General features: G+C 30.8%; 3 protein-coding genes across 9 annotated transcripts in view; 1 reads left to right on the top strand and 2 right to left on the bottom strand.

The window, feature by feature from the left end:
* LOC126769926 (protein singles bar) overlaps positions 1 to 22,537 on the bottom strand; it is a 79,789-nt gene that overhangs the window by 33,001 nt on the left and 24,251 nt on the right. The window lies entirely within an intron of this gene.
* On the bottom strand, positions 914 to 2,670 carry LOC126769929 (40S ribosomal protein S15Aa). Of its 2 annotated transcripts, none has more exons than XM_050488918.1 (3): positions 2,592 to 2,670; positions 2,083 to 2,380; positions 914 to 1,033 (listed from the first exon to the last, which is right to left on the bottom strand). In XM_050488918.1, the coding sequence occupies exons 2-3, from the start codon at positions 2,376 to 2,378 to the stop codon at positions 940 to 942; spliced, it is 390 nt and encodes a 129-aa protein (XP_050344875.1). In that variant the 5' UTR covers positions 2,379 to 2,380; positions 2,592 to 2,670; the 3' UTR covers positions 914 to 939. The 2 variants fall into 2 exon arrangements, with proteins under 2 accessions (XP_050344875.1, XP_050344874.1); XM_050488917.1 differs by having other exon boundaries at positions 2,482 to 2,627.
* The window catches only part of LOC126769925 (protein sidekick), a 35,693-nt gene continuing 16,231 nt past the window's right edge, over positions 3,076 to 22,537 (top strand). For all 6 annotated transcript variants that reach the window (XR_007669431.1, XM_050488909.1, XM_050488908.1 and 3 more), the window contains exon 1: positions 3,076 to 3,618. Coding sequence is in view for 5 of the 6 variants with exons in the window: in XM_050488909.1 (XP_050344866.1) it covers positions 3,540 to 3,618 (79 nt within the window). In the remaining variant the exon portion in view is untranslated. The remainder of the gene's footprint in view (positions 3,619 to 22,537) is intronic.

Raw genomic sequence — 22,537 nt, 5'->3', positions numbered from 1 at the left:
AACGAATATGAATTTGCAGGGCTGGGTTTTGAAACATTGGGTCCAAGGTCGTCCGATACAAAAAAATCATAAAAGATATTTCTAAGAAATTGGTCCACACTTCTGGTGACCCAAGAGCTGGCGCTTATTTAGCCCAAAGGCTGAGTCTAGCAGTGCATTAAGGCAATAGTGCCAGCGTCTTGGAACAATGCCACAGGACCATATTTTAGACGGCGTGTTTTTGCTTTAAATCTGTAATGTGTATTTTGTTTTTATTTTAATTTTGTATTTTTTAACAATGTCTGTACATAAAGCTATTATTTAAAGAGTTATACTGTTTAGCTAATAATATTAACAAACAAATTATGACAATGTAAGCAAATCTGATACAGAATTGGTTAAAAATTAATAATCAAAAAACAACTGCCAGATGTAAAACAACAAATACTCAGCTAATAGAAATATCAATATAAATGACACCCTTAATATTTTAAAAATTACTTTAAATTCAATCTTCCAATGAAATTCTCATTTATCATCTCTTACAGACTTGTTTGTTAGCAAGCAGTACCTATTAAATAATCTACAACCCTAATCGAATCTGTTATCAAAATATTTCTTCTTGTAATGCTCCAATGTTCACATGTTTTTTCACAATTTTAAAAATATTTCTAGTTCCTTAATGTGAGACAAATGTAAATGAGATTTGTATCACATTGTGCATTTTTAATTTGACTCTACGAGCTCAGATCACAATAACTACTAGCATGTGTATGTAAATATAAGTAAATTTATGGAATTGACAATTTCCTATCTAAAATTAAATTATTGTTTCCCTTACAAAATTAAGATTAAATGCAAAGTAATTGAGAATATACAATAATTTTTAATTTAGACAAGGTTTTGATGAATAAGAAATAAAACAAAAAAAAAATACATTTTCAAATGTATTGAATAAACTTAGAAAAAGAAACCTAATATCTTCCCTCCAAGATGTTTCCTTCTGGCTTCTTCATGATCCATGATTCCTCCACTGGTAGTAAGGACAAGGTATCTGCAACACAAATTTCAAGAAGTTTTTATATGTGAACCATGAAATCATTTACAACTTAAAATACATGCAATAAAAGTGTTGACAATGGTATTAACAATGTTTGCTAAAGAGCAACACCAAAAGCTGCCATTGACATTTGTTATAGCACAACATATCAAATGACGACCAACAAGAACTATTGGCGATCCGCGGTAGTTGTGCTTTGTTTTATACAAATTGAAAAAGTAACATGCTCTAAAGGTCTCACAGCTAGGCATAGCTCTTCTCTTCTCTTAAATATTATGTATAGAAAGACTTGGAGCTTATTCCACCATTTTCCTCTAGTGATGTTGAGAAAAGTTAAATACATGAAAATTGGAATCTTTAGTTAAAGAATCGCATAAGGCATTGTATGGCATAATCGCATGTTTAGGAGGTGCATAGTTAAGCAACGCTTACAATCATCTTTCCAAGACTAAGAGAATCATTGTTTAACTAAGCTAAGCAATATTTTAAAATAAGAATGCACTTTTCAATTACTCATCTGTATAATAAAGTATTTGATGAATACATTAATACAATATTATAGATAAACAGACACCAATCTCAATATCATCAAATAATATAAAAAAAAACCTTGTTGCTATCTTTACTTTCAATCTTTACTTTTCATCTTTACTTTCAATCTTTAAAACAAGTCTAGCTATGTGGAAACTTGTACTTGGTTATGTTTTGAACATTGTTGGTATATATTATGATTTAATTTTGCTGTTTCGTATTTCGAATTTGAGTTTCAAAATTAATGTACATGAGAATAAAAATATAAAAAGATATTCAATAGCATATAAGAACAACAATTATATTATGCTATGATCATACACAGTACATTACATGTAAATAACAAGTTAATAATAATTAAAGAATATAAACTGAAAATATGTGATAAATTAAATGTTACTTACTTATAATATATATGTATAAAATTTATAAAGCTGAATTTGAATGCAAGACTTAAGTTTTATTATAATAGCTGTTGGCTTATAATAATAATAATGATGAAAGAAGCTCACCCGAACTGCCGGGATGGAAGGAGGTTAGTCCACCTTTCAATATCGTTAATAGGTACATCAAATCGAGGCGAAATAACTCCGCATTTGTTCAATCTGCCTGTGAGGTTTACTACGATTTTGCCCGCTCTGTGGTCATCTACAATCTCAAATTCACCAATGTAACCGTGCTTCATCATCACTGTTAGAAACTTGACGATAACTTTAGAGCAAGGCCGGATAAGCACTTGTCTTTTGCCTCTTTTCTCAGCATTGTGAATTGATTTTAGAGCATCACTCAATACGTTCATACGCACCATGGCTGAAATAACACAGATTTAACATAAATTGGGAATATTGAGGTTGGAAAACTGAACAACATGAGTAAATGTCAAAACACTGCTAAACATAGAATGTAATTACTTATTGTCCGTAGCTATGAATGAAATATTATATCATAGGAAGAACACAATAAGCACTCTCACATAAAAAAGTATTTATTTCAATTTAAAATCAAGGAATACTCTGATTACCTAGGATTTAAAACCCGCCTCAACAATCCGTAATGACAGGTTAACCCAAAAAGAAAGATATTATTTTTGCCTTCTAGGGTTGTCAGCAATGATTTCACAGATAACATTTTATATTTTATGTTTGGTAGTTAACACAAAAATTTGCTTAAATTAAGTGGTCTCTTTTTTTTAGAAAAGATAATTTCTATCATTTAAAAATAAGTTTGATTAAATTTATAAACTTATACAAAAAAAATCGTATTAAAATTATAATGTTGATCACAAAAAATTTACTAAATACTCAAAACATTACTACACATTTAATTAATAGCAATTTGAATGCTTACTTTTTGATTCTTTAATTTGTAATATAATTATTTTAACTAACCCAGAAGTGAGAATGAGTTACACAGCTTAAAAAAAGAAAAAGACCGAATGGAACAGTTCGAATGAACGAAATGGAGAATTCATCTTTTGTTTGTATTATGTATTTGAGATCATACCCGTCAGCTCGGCACGCACGCGTTTCGCTCGCGTCCTTCAAATGAATTAAGTGATTGTGAAATAAAGTTTTTGAAACTTTCAAAGTTTGTTTTTTTCTAAAATAAGTTACGTGTGAAGTGTTATGAGTTAAGTGCGGCTAAATTAGTTCAATTTGCAATTTTAGAAAACAAAGAACAGTATAGTATAGTATTTTATAGGGCACAAAAGTTGAGTGAACTTTCGTACTTCGTTACTTTGGAATCCAGTGAATCCTACAGGTGTTTTTGTAAATTGCATTGTTGTGACAGAAAAATCCTAGCAACAACGATACAATGAAATTCATTAAATTAAGCACTTTTCATACTAGAAAAGTTCAATACAAAGTTGATTACTTAGAAACAATATTAGATACCGTGCGACCATTCTGAAATGGTGTTTTACGTACTTTTTTAACTTGTAATAGTAGAACGAGAGTGGTTGGTCAAGATGTATTTAAATAAAACATATGCAGCTTTAGTGATAATTTTGTGCTTTTTTCCAATCACATCACCAGCAGAACCAGGAAGTAAGTAAATATATGATTATTAATATAATAGTTAGTAAATACTAAATATACATATTTAGGTAATATTAAATTATTTATACATCATATTTTTGTCAATGCTGATACCTAATATATTTATAAATTCATTTTTTCAATAAAGACGTATATTAGTATAATTTCCTAAGTTAAACAAAGTTGATTTATTTGATTGGTTACTTAATTTATTATGGGGCCATCAGTTCAGATTGACTACCAAAGTACAACATTGTCTAGACTGAAACCGTTAATTTAATAAATTAGAAATTCTTGATATTACAGATATCAGATGCAATGGTAATTCATTGCTTACATTAAAGTAGTATAAGTAAATGATACAGTATTACAAATAACTTTAACATAGAAAGGAAGATCATTTTAATACCCCAAAAATAGAAATGGACTTATTGAATAGAGCCTAAAATTAATCCTTGTGGAACCCCCATTATTTGCAAAGATCCAAAAGATGTTATTTCATAAATTTAAACTTGTTGAATTCTTTGATTTAAGTATAATGCAATAAGATCAAGAGCATTCTCAATAACTCCATAACTAGTTTATAGTGTTTCACACTCTCTTAGATAAATCACAATATTCGTAATGTAAAATAAAAATATAATTTTCATGTAATGTCTCCGATGCATTTGTTTAAGATAATATGTGATATAGTGACAGTAATTATGGTAAATTTTTTAACAGACTTTGTAGCTTTCATAGATTATATTTCTTAAGATTTAATGACTCTTAAATATCAAGACTATTTTGATTACCCTGAACATATAGTTCGATAGCTTGTTGCATAGAGTAAGATATTGATTTCAATTCTGTATAGAATGCTTTTATGGCTTCTTTTGCAGATTTCAAATAACAAGGTTATAATTACTTATACTAGGCTTCATGTCAAACAAATACCATTATTTAAAATTTTTGGTATGTGTTTTGGGGCACACTGATAGATTCCAAGATATTTCAAATTATTACATTTTAAATATTTTAAGGCTCTTCTATGTGCTAAAAGTGTAAAAAAAAATCATTTATAAATGTTTTTGGAATAGTAAAAGCCTATCACTGACCCAGTGCTTGGAAAAAACTTCCAGTCCTCTTGAGATAGAACTTGGAGCCTTTGGAATGAAGGCTCGAAGCTTATTGCACCACCCAGCTCCAATGTGATTTGGCAGATTAATACGTGTCGGAATTTCAACCAAAGCATACGATTCTCGCGATGTTTTCGTTCAATGCCAAAAAAAAGATGCATTTATTTATTTTGGTACACAAATACTAAATATTATTATTATCATATTATTATTATTTTAAACATAAATTCAATCCATTTAAAGAAAATATTTTAGGCTCTCCTGTTTATCACAGCAGTGGTTATTTACGAGTTGTTACAAATGTACGAAAGATTCCGGAAGTTTTGTAATACAAATTAAAATCAATATCCTTTAGTGACAAGCTACCTATTTCGTGTACTCAGCCTTATCCCAATAAGGCCTGATTAAGCCTAAGTATAATTTAAACATTTTTCATAAGAGCGTTAAGCCAAATCATGTTCCATATGGGAACATTACATTGTTTCGATTACCGGTTCGGAAAGAAATACCTCAAATTTGAGTATATCCAGCAAAAGAAACGCGTAATCTCTATACCTAATTTATTAATAAGTAAATCATACATACTTTTTTTATAAATTCTAAAGTGAGATTGTTTGTCGAGCTTTCACGTCTCAACTACTCAACTGACCATCTTGAAATTTTGTATACATGTCATTATCATCATCAGGATATCTGCCCCCTTCTGGAAACTGGTATTCAATTAAAGTAGGGTTACTTAGGTTGCATAAGTTCTTATTATTCTTAACATTTTATGCTTATAAAGTACACTGGCGCAACGCACACAACTCAATCAAGTAACTTAACAAACTTCACTAACTTTGAGTGGTGCTAAAATATTCAATATAAATTAACGCTTGTCCTACTCAATTTGCTTATGTATGGAAAGGGAGATTGCTAGCATCTTAACGTTACTCAAATTAAACGAGGCCATTTTGTGATACAATGACGCCAATTGGTTAATAAATAACAATCATCTAACAGCGACAGCAGCTGTACTAAATGTTGTCCTAAAACTTGATGAATCCATTTCTTAATTAAATCTTCCATGCCAAAAGTATGCAACAAAATTGTTAGGTCGGGGATAAAGGATTTTTCTTCAATCTGAAAAATACAGGTTAGCCCGAAACTAATGGATTTCCTCTTAATAATAGTTATGTAAATTAGTTTATACAACAAAAGGCAAAGGATCACAAAGCGAGATAACGTTTATACAAAACAATTTTTATATGGTAAGTTAGATAAAGTCGTGAGTACATTGCCGCACACTATGCCCTAAATGATGGACAGAATGATAATACATAAAGCTAGATAAGAAAAAAAGCTCAAACATATCAATTTACCGCACGTAGATTACTTTTGATTAGCTCCAGCTACTCATAAAATCCATTACTCATAATATCGTGTTATTTATATATAAATATGTACTTATAAATAATAATAAATAAAAATATTTTCACAAATTATTATTTTAAATACACATATATAAAGTTCATATCAACTTATTAAATAACTTATTACAATGGAGATTTTTTGACGTAGTTCACGAGTTCTGTATTCATTTCTAGTCCGTTATAAAATAATATATTTTATTGAATCAAATATGTGCAAATAATACACAAACCAACTATATAATAATGACGTTTTCAGAAAATTACATGACGGTTAGTCATTATACTCGCTTCATTGATCTCGTTATTCTCATAAGAAATGTGTGAGATACGCTATTCAGCTATCGGTATTCTACTTGGCTCATACATAACGTTACTTTTGTTTTACTTTGTGCTTTGTTTAATTCAAATATGTAAGCGGAATGGCAAATGGCACTAACACCTATGTACATTGACGCTAATAAATATTAACCATCCCATAAAACACCAAACCTTAGGAAATGAGACGTTATGCCCCATGTGCTTGAAGCTGCACTGGCTCACTTACCCTTCGACCGGAAACCAATAATTCTAAGTATTGCTATTTGATATCGTTAGAATGTATGATGAGTTTGGATCTACCCACACGGGCTTGCACCAAATAATAAGTTAAGTAAAACATGGGGAGGTTATATAATTGTGTATTTTCACCGATTTCTTGGAAACGGCTTGACCCATTTGGATTATTTAAACTATCTTCTTTAAAAGTAGAACCAAAGTGGTCTCACATATTCTCAAGAACGTATACCACAGCGCATATCAGAAAATAATAAGAAAATTTCTTCATTAGGCTGTCATCCATATATATGTATATTTATTTCGCGGAATTAGTTTAATTGCTCAAATACGTGACAAACGTATATATGATATTCTTTACTGATATAAGAAACAACATCGGCATATTCACAAAAGAAAAGTGATGATAATAGGCTAGTACAGCGTGATACACCACAGGCATTTACAACAATAGTATTTTTGATCATTTTCTTGATCATATATGGTAATTATGTTTTCACTCTATTAAAATACTTGACAAAAAATAAACGTAACTAACACCATAAGATAAATAAGTGCTATAAAGCACACTTTTTATTATAGCTATATAACGCTTATGAAAAATTCAAAATAGCTTGCTGAACATAAAAGAATGCATTAAAAAGTGAAAAATAAGAGAACACTTTTTGTTAAAATGACCACAGCCGTTTGGTAGTGATCGGAGTTTTAGACATACCGTCTGAAACGGATTTACTATATAAACTTTAATTATTTATTATTTACTATTATAGAAAATTCTCTGTAATTTCTTTCCAACAATTTTATATTTTTTATTGTCCTTAAACCGTAAAGACTATTATTTAATTAAAGCAATAAAAAACATATCTAAATATGCTTTCAATACTAGTATAATTATGAAAATATTAGAATTAATCATAGTAATTTCACATTATGTGATCTTTTAACACATATCCAGCGCTCATCACACTAAGCTACGTCATATTTCTCATACGTTTGTTTCGACAACTTCTAACTAACGTTTACTTCGATCTTCGATTAGATATAAAAATACTGATAAGTTAAAATAATAAATTGTGTTAGAAATAAGGAATGTATATGTTTAAAAGAATTGCAGCTGATGCTTGTTCATAAAATATACATATTGGTTGAACCTTTTTCATACAAAAATTCACACATACAAAGTTTTTATGTTCGTTATGGTTTATTACTACACTGCTGCCAATATTAATACTTTAAATTTGTATTAAAATATTGTTATGTTGTATTAAATTCATCCGAAGGATTAAGACTTTAAGGATTTTTTCAGAATTAGGAATAGTTTATAATATTTTATTATGTATTAAGTTTATGTAACGGGTCTTACTGAGTGAGCATGGTCTGTCTGTCGAGTAGCTTTGTTCCCAGAGGTGGGAATTACGGCGTAGCGGATCTTAGTGGCGTATTACTGTATTAACTTAGCCTGTATAAAACGTTTTAGTCGCATAATAAGCTTTCCTTGCTGTAACTTTTAAGTATCTAAGAAGTGGAAGTAAGAATAAAACTAAAACAGCTTCTTAAAAAATATATTTATTTACAAGTTACAATATTTATTTAGGAGGAAATATCAATTTTGTCAGTTAAAAATTAACAGTTTACTTGAAATTGATTGCATGTTGGAAGACAGTGACCTTTTTTGTAGGTAGACTCCTTTGTGACTGAATAACTCTTTCAGAGGTTTCGAGGACGTGAATACAAGCGGTCTTACTGAAATGCATTCACAAGCACGCACGCAAAGTGCAGCAAACCTATATTGGATACTCTTCTACATATTTTCTAGACGTATTATTCAGTTAATATATAGCGCAATTTTAGTCTTATTATAATTCAATTTAAGTATCAACGAGATTCTTTAATTAGAACTTATCAAATTTTATAATATTATTAAATTTTTACTTATTATATACTGTTTAAAAAAAAAATATTCAAAATACTTGCACGCATATTGCACGCCGAAAAACGAATAAATTACATACAAAAAGAAGTACAAGAGGCTGCCTTATTGCTAAAACAGCGAAAGAAAGATATAGCATAAACATACTATATATTTGTGTCTATACATACAGTGTAATGTCTTACTACTTACTATATATATTATACTTCCTGTCCTACTATGTATATATATAGTGGGACAGGAATATTCAACATATCTGTCTGGCTGTCGACTGTTCTTAAATACCAAATCATCGATAGATTTTTAGTAACATTGATGATGGCGCACGACGATTCGTTGTCGGTCGATATTTGTACGACATTTTATCGACCAGTATCTGTCCAGTACGACCATCTACCGACGTCGATCAGCGATCAATTGATTCGTGTTGCAAGACCCTTAAACTAATTATACGACTATATATAATACAAAGCGCCATGTAAAATTATAGAGTACTAATTTAAAGTTATTTAAAATATTTGTTACTTGAAAAAGTTCTAAATTCGTCAAAGTTTCTTATGCTATTTATAATTTTTAAGATGAAATACAAGAATTTATTATAAAAATTTAAATATTCTAGAAATCAATCATTAATACTGTTTATATGAAGTTAAATAACCGCGTGTTAAAAAAGTATACAAATAACAAGCGTGCAATAAAAATAAAATCACGTTTGTACACATTTAACGTAGTGAAACTTACGTGACTTAAGATTACTAAATGTTGATTAATGCTAGCTTTTTAAAGTTATTATATAATAACACGAAACTAAAACAATATTTAGTAAGTGAAAAATAAAATAATTGTTAATCTTAGGTAGACGTAATAAATAAATATGAGAATAAAATCTAATCATAAAGTATACAATGCGGTCAAATTTATTAATGTCAATTCAAATTATGGCTAAACATTCAAAGACTGTAACGTCTCTTTTACGTAAACACCGGATCGGAATGTAATTCTGAGAAGAACCGACAATAGAGTCAGTAGTTAAGTTTTTAAAATTATTTTTGAAATACTTTCAAAATACATACGGCAAAAAATGTATCTACATTCGTTTGGTTGTGTGAATTTTGGATATTGTAAGCTTATTAAAAATTAGCAAACTGACGTCATATATCTTGTAATAGTGTATAATCAATGTATTGGTTATATTTGATATTAATAATGGAAAACAAAAAAAACAAGAGAAGGCTATAATACAAAAACATACATAATTGAATTTTTTAAGTATTTTATTAGTTTCTTTAATACGATTAAACGACTTTTATGTATAATGAACATTACATATTATAATAGGGTCATATTTATGCTTTTCAAACATTTAATGTAATATAAATTAGCCTAATATAAATTTTCTGTCACAATAACCGTACAGTATAGTAAGCAAGTAAATTATAATGATGAAAATATTTTAATTTATTAAGGAATAGACTTTTTACATCATATAACGTAACCACTTAACCAATTTGAGAATATTCAAATGAGTAAAAACATTTTTACATCATTATTACGCGACGTTTTGACAAGGGTTTTATTTCCTATTAATAATGAATAGTTATGCACGGTTATACTTAGGAGCTTATCGAATATTAGCATAATTTAGGGAGTGTGCAAGTGCATTTTGAGGACAAAAGCCAGCGGCAACCGAGAGGTGGCGCTAGCGGTAAACATAGTCATAAAGGCTCTAGTCTCAAGCTCTGAACATACTAAGAAGCAGCTGCAGGAGCTCTCTTGTATAGGGTTATTAATATTAAATCGTGTTGCGGGGCCGAGTAAATACTGGCTATGAGGCTCCGCTCGAATATCAACGCTCGACTCAAATGTTTTTGAATCAACTAAGCGTTGACTAGTTTTTGTAAGAAAAAAAATCGTATAAGTAGTTATTAAAAAAAAAGCCGAGATGGCCCAGTGGTAAGAACGCGTGAATCTTAACCGATGATCGTGGGTTCAAACCCGGGCAAGCACCACTGAATTTTCATGTGCTTAATTTGTGATTATAATTCATCTCGTGCTTTACGGTGAAGGAAAACATCGTGAGGAAACCTGCATGTGTCTAATTTCACTGAAATTCTGCCACATGTGAATTCTACCAACCCGCATTGGAGCAGCGTGGTGGAATAAGCTCCAAACCTTCTCCTCAAAAAGAGGAGAGGAGGCCTTTAGCCCAGCAGTGGGACATTCACAGGCTGTTACGGAACAGCGGGTTTCGATGATTTCTGTTTCGGGAAACAATCCGACATAAATTTAATACAATTTGTTCCAGTTTATTCTCTTTGCTTTATTACAACATGTGTAATTACTACTTTACTAATACATATTAGGTCTACTTTTAATTTGTCTCTCTCGTATAAACCATTTCAAAATTATATGTAACAATTAATTATTGAATATACTAAATATAACATTTTAAATTATATTTTTTTAAAGATAAATTTTATTTATAGAAAGAAAATAAAAGGTGGTTTAGTGGATAGAACACATCGCAGTTTCAGATCTGGCCAAGTATTATTTTTATGTGCTCAATATATGTTTATTATATATTTCGTTGGTCGTGACTGCCTCGTTGGTCTTGTGGCTAAGGTAAAAGGCTATGGTAAGGCCTCAGACACGGAGATCCTGGGTTCAAATCCCTGGTCGGGCCAATAAAATGTTATTGAGGTTTTCTATCGAAAATTCTCAGTAGCAGCTCGGAGTCTGGAAGTTGGTAGTGTGTACACTTCCGTGCCTCAGAAAGCACGTAAAGCCGTTGGTCCGACGCCTGAACTCTTTCCGGTCGTGTCGGATTGCCGTCCCATCGGGTTATGAGAGTTAGGAAATAGAGTGCACCTGTGTTTGCGCACACACTTGTGCACTGTAATATGTCCTGCGCAGTAGCTAATCTCTCTTGAATTGGCCGCCGTGGCCAAAATCGGTCTGGAGGTCTATTATTATTGTTATACAATTCGTTATCAGCATAACTATTGTATCGGGTAAATATTGTAAAGAAATCTACGTGCTGGATTAAATTATGAGTGTCTACAAACCCACGGACTAATAGGGCGGAAAAAGCTCCAAAAACCTTCGAAGGAACGAGAGAGAAGAGTTTACTACTGTTAGTACAAAAAAGAGTTGAGGTCGAAGGGACTGGTTTAGTGATTAAGAGAATCTATTAAGCGATTTGGCAAGTCAATGTCAATATATTTTAATTACTCTACCTCGTTCTAAGCTATCTCTCTGCTCTCGTAACCTATATCTATCCATGTATCACCCATTTACGCTCGTGTATTCACAGCGCTTATATTTATTTCCTTTTAAACATCTTTGAAAAGTTTCTTTGAAACGGCAATCCAATTACAATTTTTTTTATAAACACTGCTTAAGTTTATATATTACATCATTAATATTATTAGCCTTGCCAATTGGTAAATTAAAATCACATGTGAAGGAAACTCAAATTATAAGACGTATTAGTGTAATGTATTATTATACAGATGATGAAAGAGTTTGGAATTAATATTCGTTTATTTCCATATAGGATAAATAGTAATATGTATTTAATTATCTATGTAATTTGATTTGTCGAAAAAGAAGAAAAGTTTGAAGAAAGAGTTTGAAGTGTCGAGAAAAAGTCGCAAAGTAGCTATTGAAATTCTTGTACGGTTCTTCTTAGTAGAATCAACATACCGAACGGATGGTAGCATTAAATTTAATTTAATCTTATAAAATGTCGATTCGACAGTGCTCGCAAGAACCTACTTGAATAAAGTATATTTTGATTTGATTTGATAAATAAATGAAACCGGTGTCGCCACTCACATATTACAAATAATATTGCTGTTACGGCCTTTTTTATGGGATTTTTTTAAACTTCACTTGAACATAGTCTTGTTCTTGTCGCAGTATGTGTTGGTCAAATTTTGCAATTGAATATTAAACCAAAGGAACTCAAACTTGGTACGCCATTTTGGTGCTTATGATAATACAATCTAATAAACTAAATATAGTAATTTGTTCAAAATAGCTGCGAACCATAAGCTTTTTTTTAAAAAGCAACTCATTTATTTTGTGTTTAATATTCGTCAAAATTTCTAGAACGAAAGAACTACATTGGATTTTTTGTCATATAAACATACAATTTTAACAATTTTATATTGAGGTTGGTTTTAAATTGTCGGGTACAGAAGTTCAGGTGACATTTCATGGGTGATTTTGATTCCTTGAAACCGTAACCCGAGAATCCCTTCTTTATAATTCATATACCTAACCTCACAAAGTAGCGTAGTCCTCATTTATTTTACACGTGATTGAATTAAAAATAGGTATCTATGTTGTTGGTAACTGCATAAATAAAATTATTCTCTTAAATATTTTTGTCTTTACAAAATCAGTGTGTTAAGAAATAAGCTAGATGTGGAATTATTACGAGAGATAGCAATTGTTAATTAACAAATTTATAATTTAATGTAATAAAAAAGTTATTGGACTATGGTTCATGCTTGACCTCAATAATACCTGTTGGTAAATTCTGATGGAGTTTGAGATGAAATGTGCATGTCTAAATCCTAAGAGATTGCGTTTATATTCATTCGCTTAACGAAGCTACGAAATTAATATAAATCACAAATATATCTTAAATTTATTTCACTCTTAAAAAGCGAATGTCTACGCCGCTTGCCAACTTCAGCATTTTCGGACGGTAGCCTAAACGCTGTTTGTTGAGGGCATGAAGCACGGCTACTGTGTCTGGAACCAGCGTTGACCTATCAAGTATCTTGCCGAGATTCTCTTAACTTTTTCTATTAAAACGACATACTTTATTATAATTACTGTTTCCGAATCCGAAAAATTTTGATATGATTTTAAAAAACAAATATAAAATTAAAACTTTATTATTCTTTAAAACATTAATAACATCGCGTTTATTGAATTTATTTATTAATTAATTAGAAATATGGAACTTTCTTTTTCAAATTCATATGCACGAAACGTGTGGCGCCTTTTATAATATTTACATTTTACGGCAGTTCGTGCAAAAGCTTGGTGTGCTCGAGCAATCCGTCATGTATTAAGTATATTCAAACGTATCAACAACACAAAATTTTCTGAATAGTTACAAACAAACATAAAAGATTCAATGGTTAATAATTTACAAAGTTTTAATATTAAACGCAGAGTTTAATGTTTTTGAAAATAAAGGGAAACTTTGAAAATAAATTGTTTCAGTTCGGAATTTAAGTAGCTTTTAAGAGTTTCGTCCGAAATATCAAATTTATGTTTAAGTTATTAAATTATTTTGGTTTAAAAATAGTTTAAGATAAATATACAAATTTATTTGATACATATTATGCTTAATCACTTGTCCTATAACAGTTGTGCAAAAAATTGTTCCTCGTGGTCACACGTGGCATCGGTCATATCGGTGACATCACACATATGTGTTATGTTATATAAGTCAGCGTCTCTTACTGTAACTTAGGTATAAAGACGTATTTGTTAATTAATCATTGTTCGGAGAAGGTTCCTGTCCACCGACTCCTGCTGAGGTGGCGAACAAGTGACACGAATAAAGGAATCGATTAATTTCTATTTTTACTCTCTCGTGTCGCGCAGCTCGTTACCCGCTGGGCTGAAACTCTGATAAACAACGGTCATCATAAACGAAGGACCCTGAAAGCCTTTTTATGTTTTTACGTACATCATTAATTATATCGATTGTCATAATGATGTCACAAAGTAATATTCATGAGAGGTCGGATGATCAAATATCAGTAGAGCGGTATTACATGTAACATGCAAAAGTGCAATTTACTTAAGATTTAATATTACTTAACCTACAACATAAGTGTACCGAAAATTTACGGGAGCCGAGGGTTCAGTAAAAATTAGTTAGATTTTTTACCTAAGATCGCAGGTTCGCGCAGGCTACGGGAATTTTTCATGAAATATGTATGAGGAAACCAGCTTGTGTTTGTATTATACTATATTACAACACGGGATGTTATAGCACAACGTATGAAAAATAATATTTGCCAATAAGAAATAATAAATTTAGCTAGCAAATAAATAATAATATTAGTAATTTTAACAACTTCACTTATATTATATTTATTCCATTTCCAGTAAAATCATAGAGAAGATGCTGATAATTTTAATTTTATAATTATATTAAATAATGTAAGACTATGCTAAGCGTCTCTTGCTTAATTATAATACAAACCGTCGCAGACAGTCTCGAGATATTCAGAACTTCTTATAACATTGTAAAATTACCCGAGGTAGGTAAGTTACATACTATTTAAGAACACATAAAATAAGCCGGAATAATAATCCGAGATGTTCCAGTTAGAACATGTGAATCTTAACCAATGGTTGCAGATTCAAACCCGAGCATGTATCATTGAATTCATTTGATTAATTACTGTTTTGTATTCGTTTCGGCGATGATGAAAATTATCGTGAGAAAACCTGCATGTTTCGGATGAAAAATCTGCCACATGTGTGTTCACCAACCCGCATTGAAACATCATGATGGAATAATCTCAATATCTTCTCTACAAAAAGGAGAGCAATCCTTAGCCCAGCAGCTTACTTTTACATAAAAAAATGTTTGACAATATCCAAAAAATCCTTTTTTTAATTAATTGATAGATGAAAGTTTTATTAAAAAAATAAGGACCCCACTTTAAATATCATTTACAATTTCCATTTAAAAGAAGGTCGTTAATGTGATCTTGAACTATAAAAACTCGTTGAGACTCGTTTTTTACTCGTCTTTACAATACTCGATAGATCCTTAATAGGAGTCTTGTCAAGGGACAGACAACTTAGGATAACGGGTGAATCTGACAGAACTAGTTTTATCATCAATAACGGTACATACTTACAGGTGATAGAAGTCTATATTTTTAAGAACGTTGAAAGCTTCTTAGATCTTTAACTCTCGAGGTCATGGCAAACTATGCCTGTCTCTCTCTCTCTCTCTAATTGTACAATTTTTGTAAATGAATCTTAAATATGCATTTTCTCTCAAATAACGTTTGTCAAATATATTTTTTTAGTTCAATTACATAAATAGCGAATATTCTATACTAATGTCTTTATCAACCATTTCCCTTAGAGTTAATTTTCGTGTAATAGTACCGATTTGCTTAATATTTCTAACATTACTAACTTCGTTTTAATTTAATGATACTGTTCTAGAAGTCTCATAACCTACCTTATCCCCCCATCTCCTCATTTATGGGTATGTGTGATAATATGTATGACGTATTTACAAACAACATTCAACTTGAATTTATAATAATGTTACTTGGCGGAATGATCTAATGAACTTCATCTATGAAACGTTATGTAATTGCATTTACATTTTACTTGATCTTAATAATATTTATGGTACACAATACGTCTTTATTTTTTTCTATTGTATGTGTAATGAATATCATACTAACTCCTTAAAAATTAGCATGATAAAGTAAATTTAATTTGAGATTGTTTTATAAGTGACTCACTCGCGTTTACTTTTTGTTTTTGTAGTTCTTTGTAATAAAAGAAAGTATGCAATAGTCATTACATAACTAATCAGCTTACATTTTGTACCACGGCTCATTTTTATTTCATTGATTCTTTAACGAATACGACGTCGTTTTATGCATAGAATTAATTCGTCATTTTATCCGCTATTAAATTTAAGGACCGGTTGTGGTGTGCGGTCATGCTGCACATAGACGCCTGCTGGGTGAACAAAACGTTGAAATTAACGTAGTAAATCAATGTTTAAACACTTCGTATTCAATACAATAGCCAATACATACAATACATTTAATTTATTTTCAGCATTTGTTGTGTTTATCCGTAACAGCCTGTGAATGTCCCACTGCTGGGCTAAAGGCCTCCTCTCCTCTTTTTGAGGAGAAGGTATTGGAGCTTATATATTTTAGTTTATAATACAAGTTTATTAAAAATGACTGTTGTGTTATACGAAAAAAAAACATTAAAATAATTACGCTGGAAATTATAATTACGCTTATTTTTATTGTATTATATTGTTTTTTTAATTACTTACCATATTATATATATAAAGTATATATATACATATAGATCCGGTTTTGCATTCAAGACAGAAAACTCGCTCTAAACTTTAAAGCATCTGACAGTTTTAACATTAGTAGATTACGCACGGTAATAATAAATCAGCCATATTCGTGTCGGGCTTCGATCAAAATACGCGAAACTTCGAATGTTCACTGTGGTCTCGTTTTAGTTAGTCTAAAAAAGTCACATTAAATTATAAAATAACCTACATTTGGTATTTAAACCCTATTGTAAAAAAATCTGACTCAATAATACCTAAAAGAAAGATACAAAATATTGCCAAATTAAAAAAATATATGATTGTGATTGTTAACTTCGAATTTCTGGTATAATAAACAACTGTTCAGCATTTCCATTAATTGCTCGGCAAAACGAGCTGAATTTGCTATTAAAAAATTTAACCAAGCTGCAACGAGGCCGTGAGCTACTGTTGTGATTTTATGATTGAATACTTATTTGCATTTTTATACCCTAGTTAAAAGTTTGGATAGCTATGTTTTGGAGCCCACTATTATTAAATTCTTATAATTTAACAAATGAATAAAAAATAACATGGTTTTCTGTAATTTGTAACTCAACTGGAGATTTCTATATAGTGAAGCGGCTTGTAGGGCTTCTTTGTAAAATTGAAATAAGGCATGCGAGAACGAAAGGTTTCCCTACCCAGTGTGTGAAGTAAGAATACGCGGCGGGTGTGGTCGGACTCAAATTACACGACCAGCTGCCCAACTAGCGATCCGCGACGACTCACTATACTAAAAGTAGACAATACTAGCTTGTCTATGAAACTTTTGAATACTGTTATGTAAAACATTTAAACATTGAATGATGGAAACTTACATAGCTCTCCGGGGTTGATGATTATATAATTATTCAAACATATCTCATCAATTCAAATGCCGTCAAACTTCGAAGTTTCTCGGAAATAAAAATGGCCTTTCAAGCCTCTCGATTAGTATGTTAGTGGTCTAGCATCGGTCGAACGTGCCATAGGTGTGAGTCACGTAACGGAAACGCACTCAACTTTGAAATTCACGTCTGTATCGGATACAATTTATATCTTACGAAACTTTAAGCAATCGTTTATTTATTTGATTGCATACAATAATTTTATGTTCGTAAACAAGCATTTGTGTTATCTTTATAAGTTACTTGTTTAATTCTTAAAATTAGCAGCACACTGAGATAAGCGAAGCGTAAATTTAATGATTCTCATGAATTAAACCATTTATCAGCAAACATCTGGGTACGGGCTCGTTGTTTAAATTAAACTTGTTTGAACGACTGTTTCTCTTTACAAAAACTCAAATAAAGTGACATCTTAAAGTAAGAAAATGTATATTACATTTTCTTAATCTGAGTTTATAATTAAAGCGTTTCTTGTTTTATATATAAAAATTAAAATTGTCATTAAAATTGTTGTTTTTTCCTCTTCAATATCCTCACCTTAAAAAACTTATCACTATCTAGTGATGCCTTGAAGCGAAGAGCTTTGAGCTCTTTGATAGTGCGTCTTTGATTGAAACTTAGACAATGGACCTGAGACTTAAATTCTTTAACAGTTTGTCGAGAGCGGACTTGGACATTGGCATTCTGCCAAAGCCTCTTTCGTTGTAAGGGTGAAGTGCGTTCAGGTGGATCGCAACCTACAATTATAAACTGAAGTATTTGTTAATAAGTACTATTTCAATTTATAATCAAAATTAGAATTGAAATGATTTTTTCTAAACTAACTTGCTTAAAAAATAATTAAAGCATTTCATCTATACAACAAAAATAATAATAATAATATCCTGGGACATTATTCACACACGGCCATCTGATTTCAAACTAAGCAGAGCTTGTACTATGGAAACCATACAACTGATATACTACATATACTACTTGTCTTTTGTAAATACACACTTATATAGATAATTACACTTAGACTCAAGATAAACAGACATGTTCATGCACACAAATGTCTGTCCTGGGTGGGAATCGAACCCACAACCTTCGGCGTGAAAGGCAACATCTACCAACCACGCCAACCGGCCCGTCAAACATACAAATTAGTCGTTACATATCGACCCAGAGTACAGTGTCTGTAAATTCATTCAAAAGTTGTGAGCAAACCCAATAAATAGTTCGTCGTTTTTTAATTCCTTCGGTCAAATAATTTTACGACACCATTACTTATATATTATACTATTATTGCTTTAGCCTTACGTAGTTATGCATACTCATTATTATTATCTCACGCTATAGCGTGAGTCAGTGACATGAACAATCAACGCAATTGATTATTAACAAAAGAAAAATAATTGATATTTTTTGAATCTCTTAAATGATTCATATATATAAATAACTACCTTTTCTCAATCGTAGAATTTTATATCATATAAGTTACAACAATAGGCACACTGGGATTCTTATTGTTATTTTATCTTCCATCTTCATACGTATTACTTATTTAATGTTATATATTTGAAGTACTTCAGCCAATACAATTATCTCTGTCATAATCATAAACGTATACTAACTGTGAATTCGAAACTGATAGTTAACGGCTTCATTTTTTGACAAATATCCAACGATTGAGGTCCACCACCACAGGTCCATCCACAAAAACACATAAGAGAACGCTTTCTCTTATGTGTTTTTCGAATATACATGTTCATTTGGTATCATACAAATGAAAATATGTAATCCAAACGAAAAGTATATAATTCTATATTAAACACTTCAATTTTTATTCTTCAATTTAGCCATTTTTTACATAATATTTGCCACTGGTATATAATGGTGTATTAATTTTTGTTCATTATTAATCCGATGCGACTCGCACGCCATCTGTTGTAAGTTGATGGACGTATGTTAAAATTCTTCGTGCATGTGTAAAATTTCAACTCAATTACTATTACCGGTGATAAGGCTTTGTGCAAGCTCATCTGGATAGGTACCACCCACTTATCAGATATACTACCGCAAAACAGCATTACTTGGTATAGTTGTGTTCCGGTTTGAAGGGTGAGTGAGCCAGTGTAATTACTGGCACAAGGGACAACATCTTAGTTCCCAAGGTTGGTGACGCATTGGCGATGTAAGCGATAGTTAACATTGCTTCCAATGCCAATGTCTATGGGCGTTGGTGACCACTTACCAACAGGCCCATATGCTCGGCCGCCTACCTATTCTATAAAAAAAATATTGGATGAAGCTGGGAAGGCATGCAGCACAAACAAACATTCTTTTTTTGTACTTGATTGGAGTTAAAAGTGTGAATATATCAAATTGCACCCATTCCAATTTTTGTTGAGTTTTGTCTTTTATAGAATCAAGTCAATACATCAATTTTGCATATGAATATCATATCTCTATCAAATTTTCAATAAGAACTGCTCAAATATTCAAGCGCCGTAAATATTCACTTTTATCAAACGAATATGAATTTCCGGGGTTGGATTTAGTCGTCTGATACTAAAAAAAAATTATAAAACATTTTTCTAAAAACTGGTCCACGCTTCTGGTGACCCAAGAGCTTATTTAGCCCAAAGGCTGAGTCTAGCGGTGCAAAGAGGCCAGCGTCTTGGGTACAATGCCACAGGACAACCTTTTAGAGGGTGTGTTTTTTCTATAATTCTGTAATGAGTAGTTTGTTTTTATTTTAGTTATAGGTCAAGAATATATTAGTAAATATGTTACAACAATAATAAATAGATGGCAATTTTTAATACTGAAACTTAGATTGTGATGCAGCGTGGTAATAAATAGAAAGTACATTAAAACAAATTAAAGATAAGATACAGCAAGCGGACAATACGTCTGTGGAGATATAAACACAATAAATTAATATTAAAAATTAGGTATTTAGTTGTTGAAAATAAACCTCGCCCAAAATTTTTGTAGGGCTTTTCATAATAAGTAGGTTAGGTTTAATCACATTTACGAGTGTTGATGTACACGCGGTATCTTATCGTGTTTATCAACCATGATTACCGACACGTTGAACTGTTCTATAGTATAATTGTAAATTGTTTTCATTAAAAAAACTGCATTAAAATAAATAGTTACCGTATTCGTATAATATAGAGATTTACATCCTTAATTAAGAATATAATATAGTCGTTACACAAATGAGTTCCCTGCACTTTTTTAAAGTAACGGATATACTTACATTACGTTTAAACTTCCGATTATAACAAAACCATGTGAAACCCTAAGATCATGTGACGCTGAGCAACAGCAAGATGTGTCGACATATTTTTTTTTTAAAAGACTTACGTCATTGATTCTTTACGAAAGTTCTAATGAAAACATTTCCTTTCATGTAATTATAGATTAACATGTGTTAAATGCTTATTGTAATTATTAAATAAAAGTAAACGAAGTCTGCTTTTTTATTTATACAAATTTATTTTAAATATAGAAATTTAGTTGGACAAGGAAATAGTAAGGAAGATACCGAATCTAAAAAAAAAGTCCAAATGGTCTCCCATTTATAACTATTACAATTCCCACACAGGTTGTATTTTATTGCCCGATTAGTGGTCAAAGTAAAAAAAATTGCCTGGTTTTTGGCGCTATCGGCTTAACAAGATGGAATTTTGTATTTATTTAGGTTGATAGATGTAAGTCGTAAGTACAATATTGAAAAAAGCATTTCTAAAATGTTTAATATTTTGATATATATTTTTTAATAACAGTAGTATAAATGATAATTGAGTTTGCCGACATTTTATATTGTAGAATACAATAAAATGATTTAAATCCCTGTAAGGTTGAATAACCTTCTTATGAAGCAATACAACGTAGAACTTACCTATTATAAAAGCGAGGAAAATCAAGCTGGAAGACAATTTATTAAAATAGTAAATGGCTTGCATTAATCGAGCTAGCTTATTAGATTGGTATCAGTCATATTATTAAGTGCCTATCAATATTATTAAAAAGCATCTGTGTTTTATGTAACCAGTGACTTTGTCATAAAAGTAGATACTTATCTATGTATACCACTTAATGTAGGTTACACGGCTTTTACATAAATTACTTCTTAAATTAATCATTATGTCTATTATATTGAAACAGGTTTAGGCGTTTTAGATCATGTTAATCAATCTTGCATTTTAAAAATGGTCCCAGAACGTATTTCACAAACCATATCTCAAAAGTCCATTTTTTGTACTATAGATTCAAAAATAAAAATAATTATATATACAGCACACAAACAAATAAGAAAAGGATATATTAAGAAAATACTTCTAATAGTTCGTGTCTATTTATGATGTCCCTTTATTAACATAATTATACAAAAATAAAATATGCAAAAGTTTAATAAATATTGCCTATCTATAACTATATAAAACTATATATTATATTTTCAGTCTTTTGATTGACTAGTTGAATAGAACAAATGAAGTATTATTGGAATGTGAACGTTGCATTTAGAATGTAAGCTTCGTGCCTGTACGAAGACAAATTCGGTCAACGAGCGCTTCGCTTTATTAACGATACTGGTTGGTCAGATCGTCTGAATTGAATGAGCAGTCTCCTAATTGCATTTTTTACTCTTTTGCTTACGGTCCTCCATGAGTCACGTGTGTTATATGAAATAAATGCTTCATAAACATAACCGCATTTTAAACAGAATGCCAACATTGAAAATTAAGTGACCTATTATATATTACTTAAAAAAAAAGAAAAATTAATACCATTTCATAGTCCCATTAAAAACCGTCCTCTTCTTTTAAGGTTTGAAAAGTATTCCACTAGACTGCTCCAATTCGTGTTGGTGTTTACACATGTGTTAGACTTTCATCCGTCAT

Source organism: Nymphalis io, chromosome 8 (assembly GCF_905147045.1).
Source record: "Nymphalis io chromosome 8, ilAglIoxx1.1, whole genome shotgun sequence".
Taxonomy (NCBI): Eukaryota; Metazoa; Arthropoda; class Insecta; order Lepidoptera; family Nymphalidae; genus Nymphalis; species Nymphalis io.
Note: the sequence above shows the minus strand (reverse complement) of the source record. Positions and strands in the feature narration are given on the sequence as shown.

Excerpts from the sequence above, each read along its gene's own strand:
- LOC126769929 (XM_050488918.1), bottom strand. The coding sequence starts at position 2,378 with ATGGTGCGTATGAACGTATTGAGTGATGCTCTAAAATCAATTCACAAT. Across the intron at positions 1,034-2,082 it reads CTTCCATCCCGGCAGTTCGG|ATACCTTGTCCTTACTACCA; the intron begins GTGAGCTTCTTT and ends TTTGTGTTGCAG.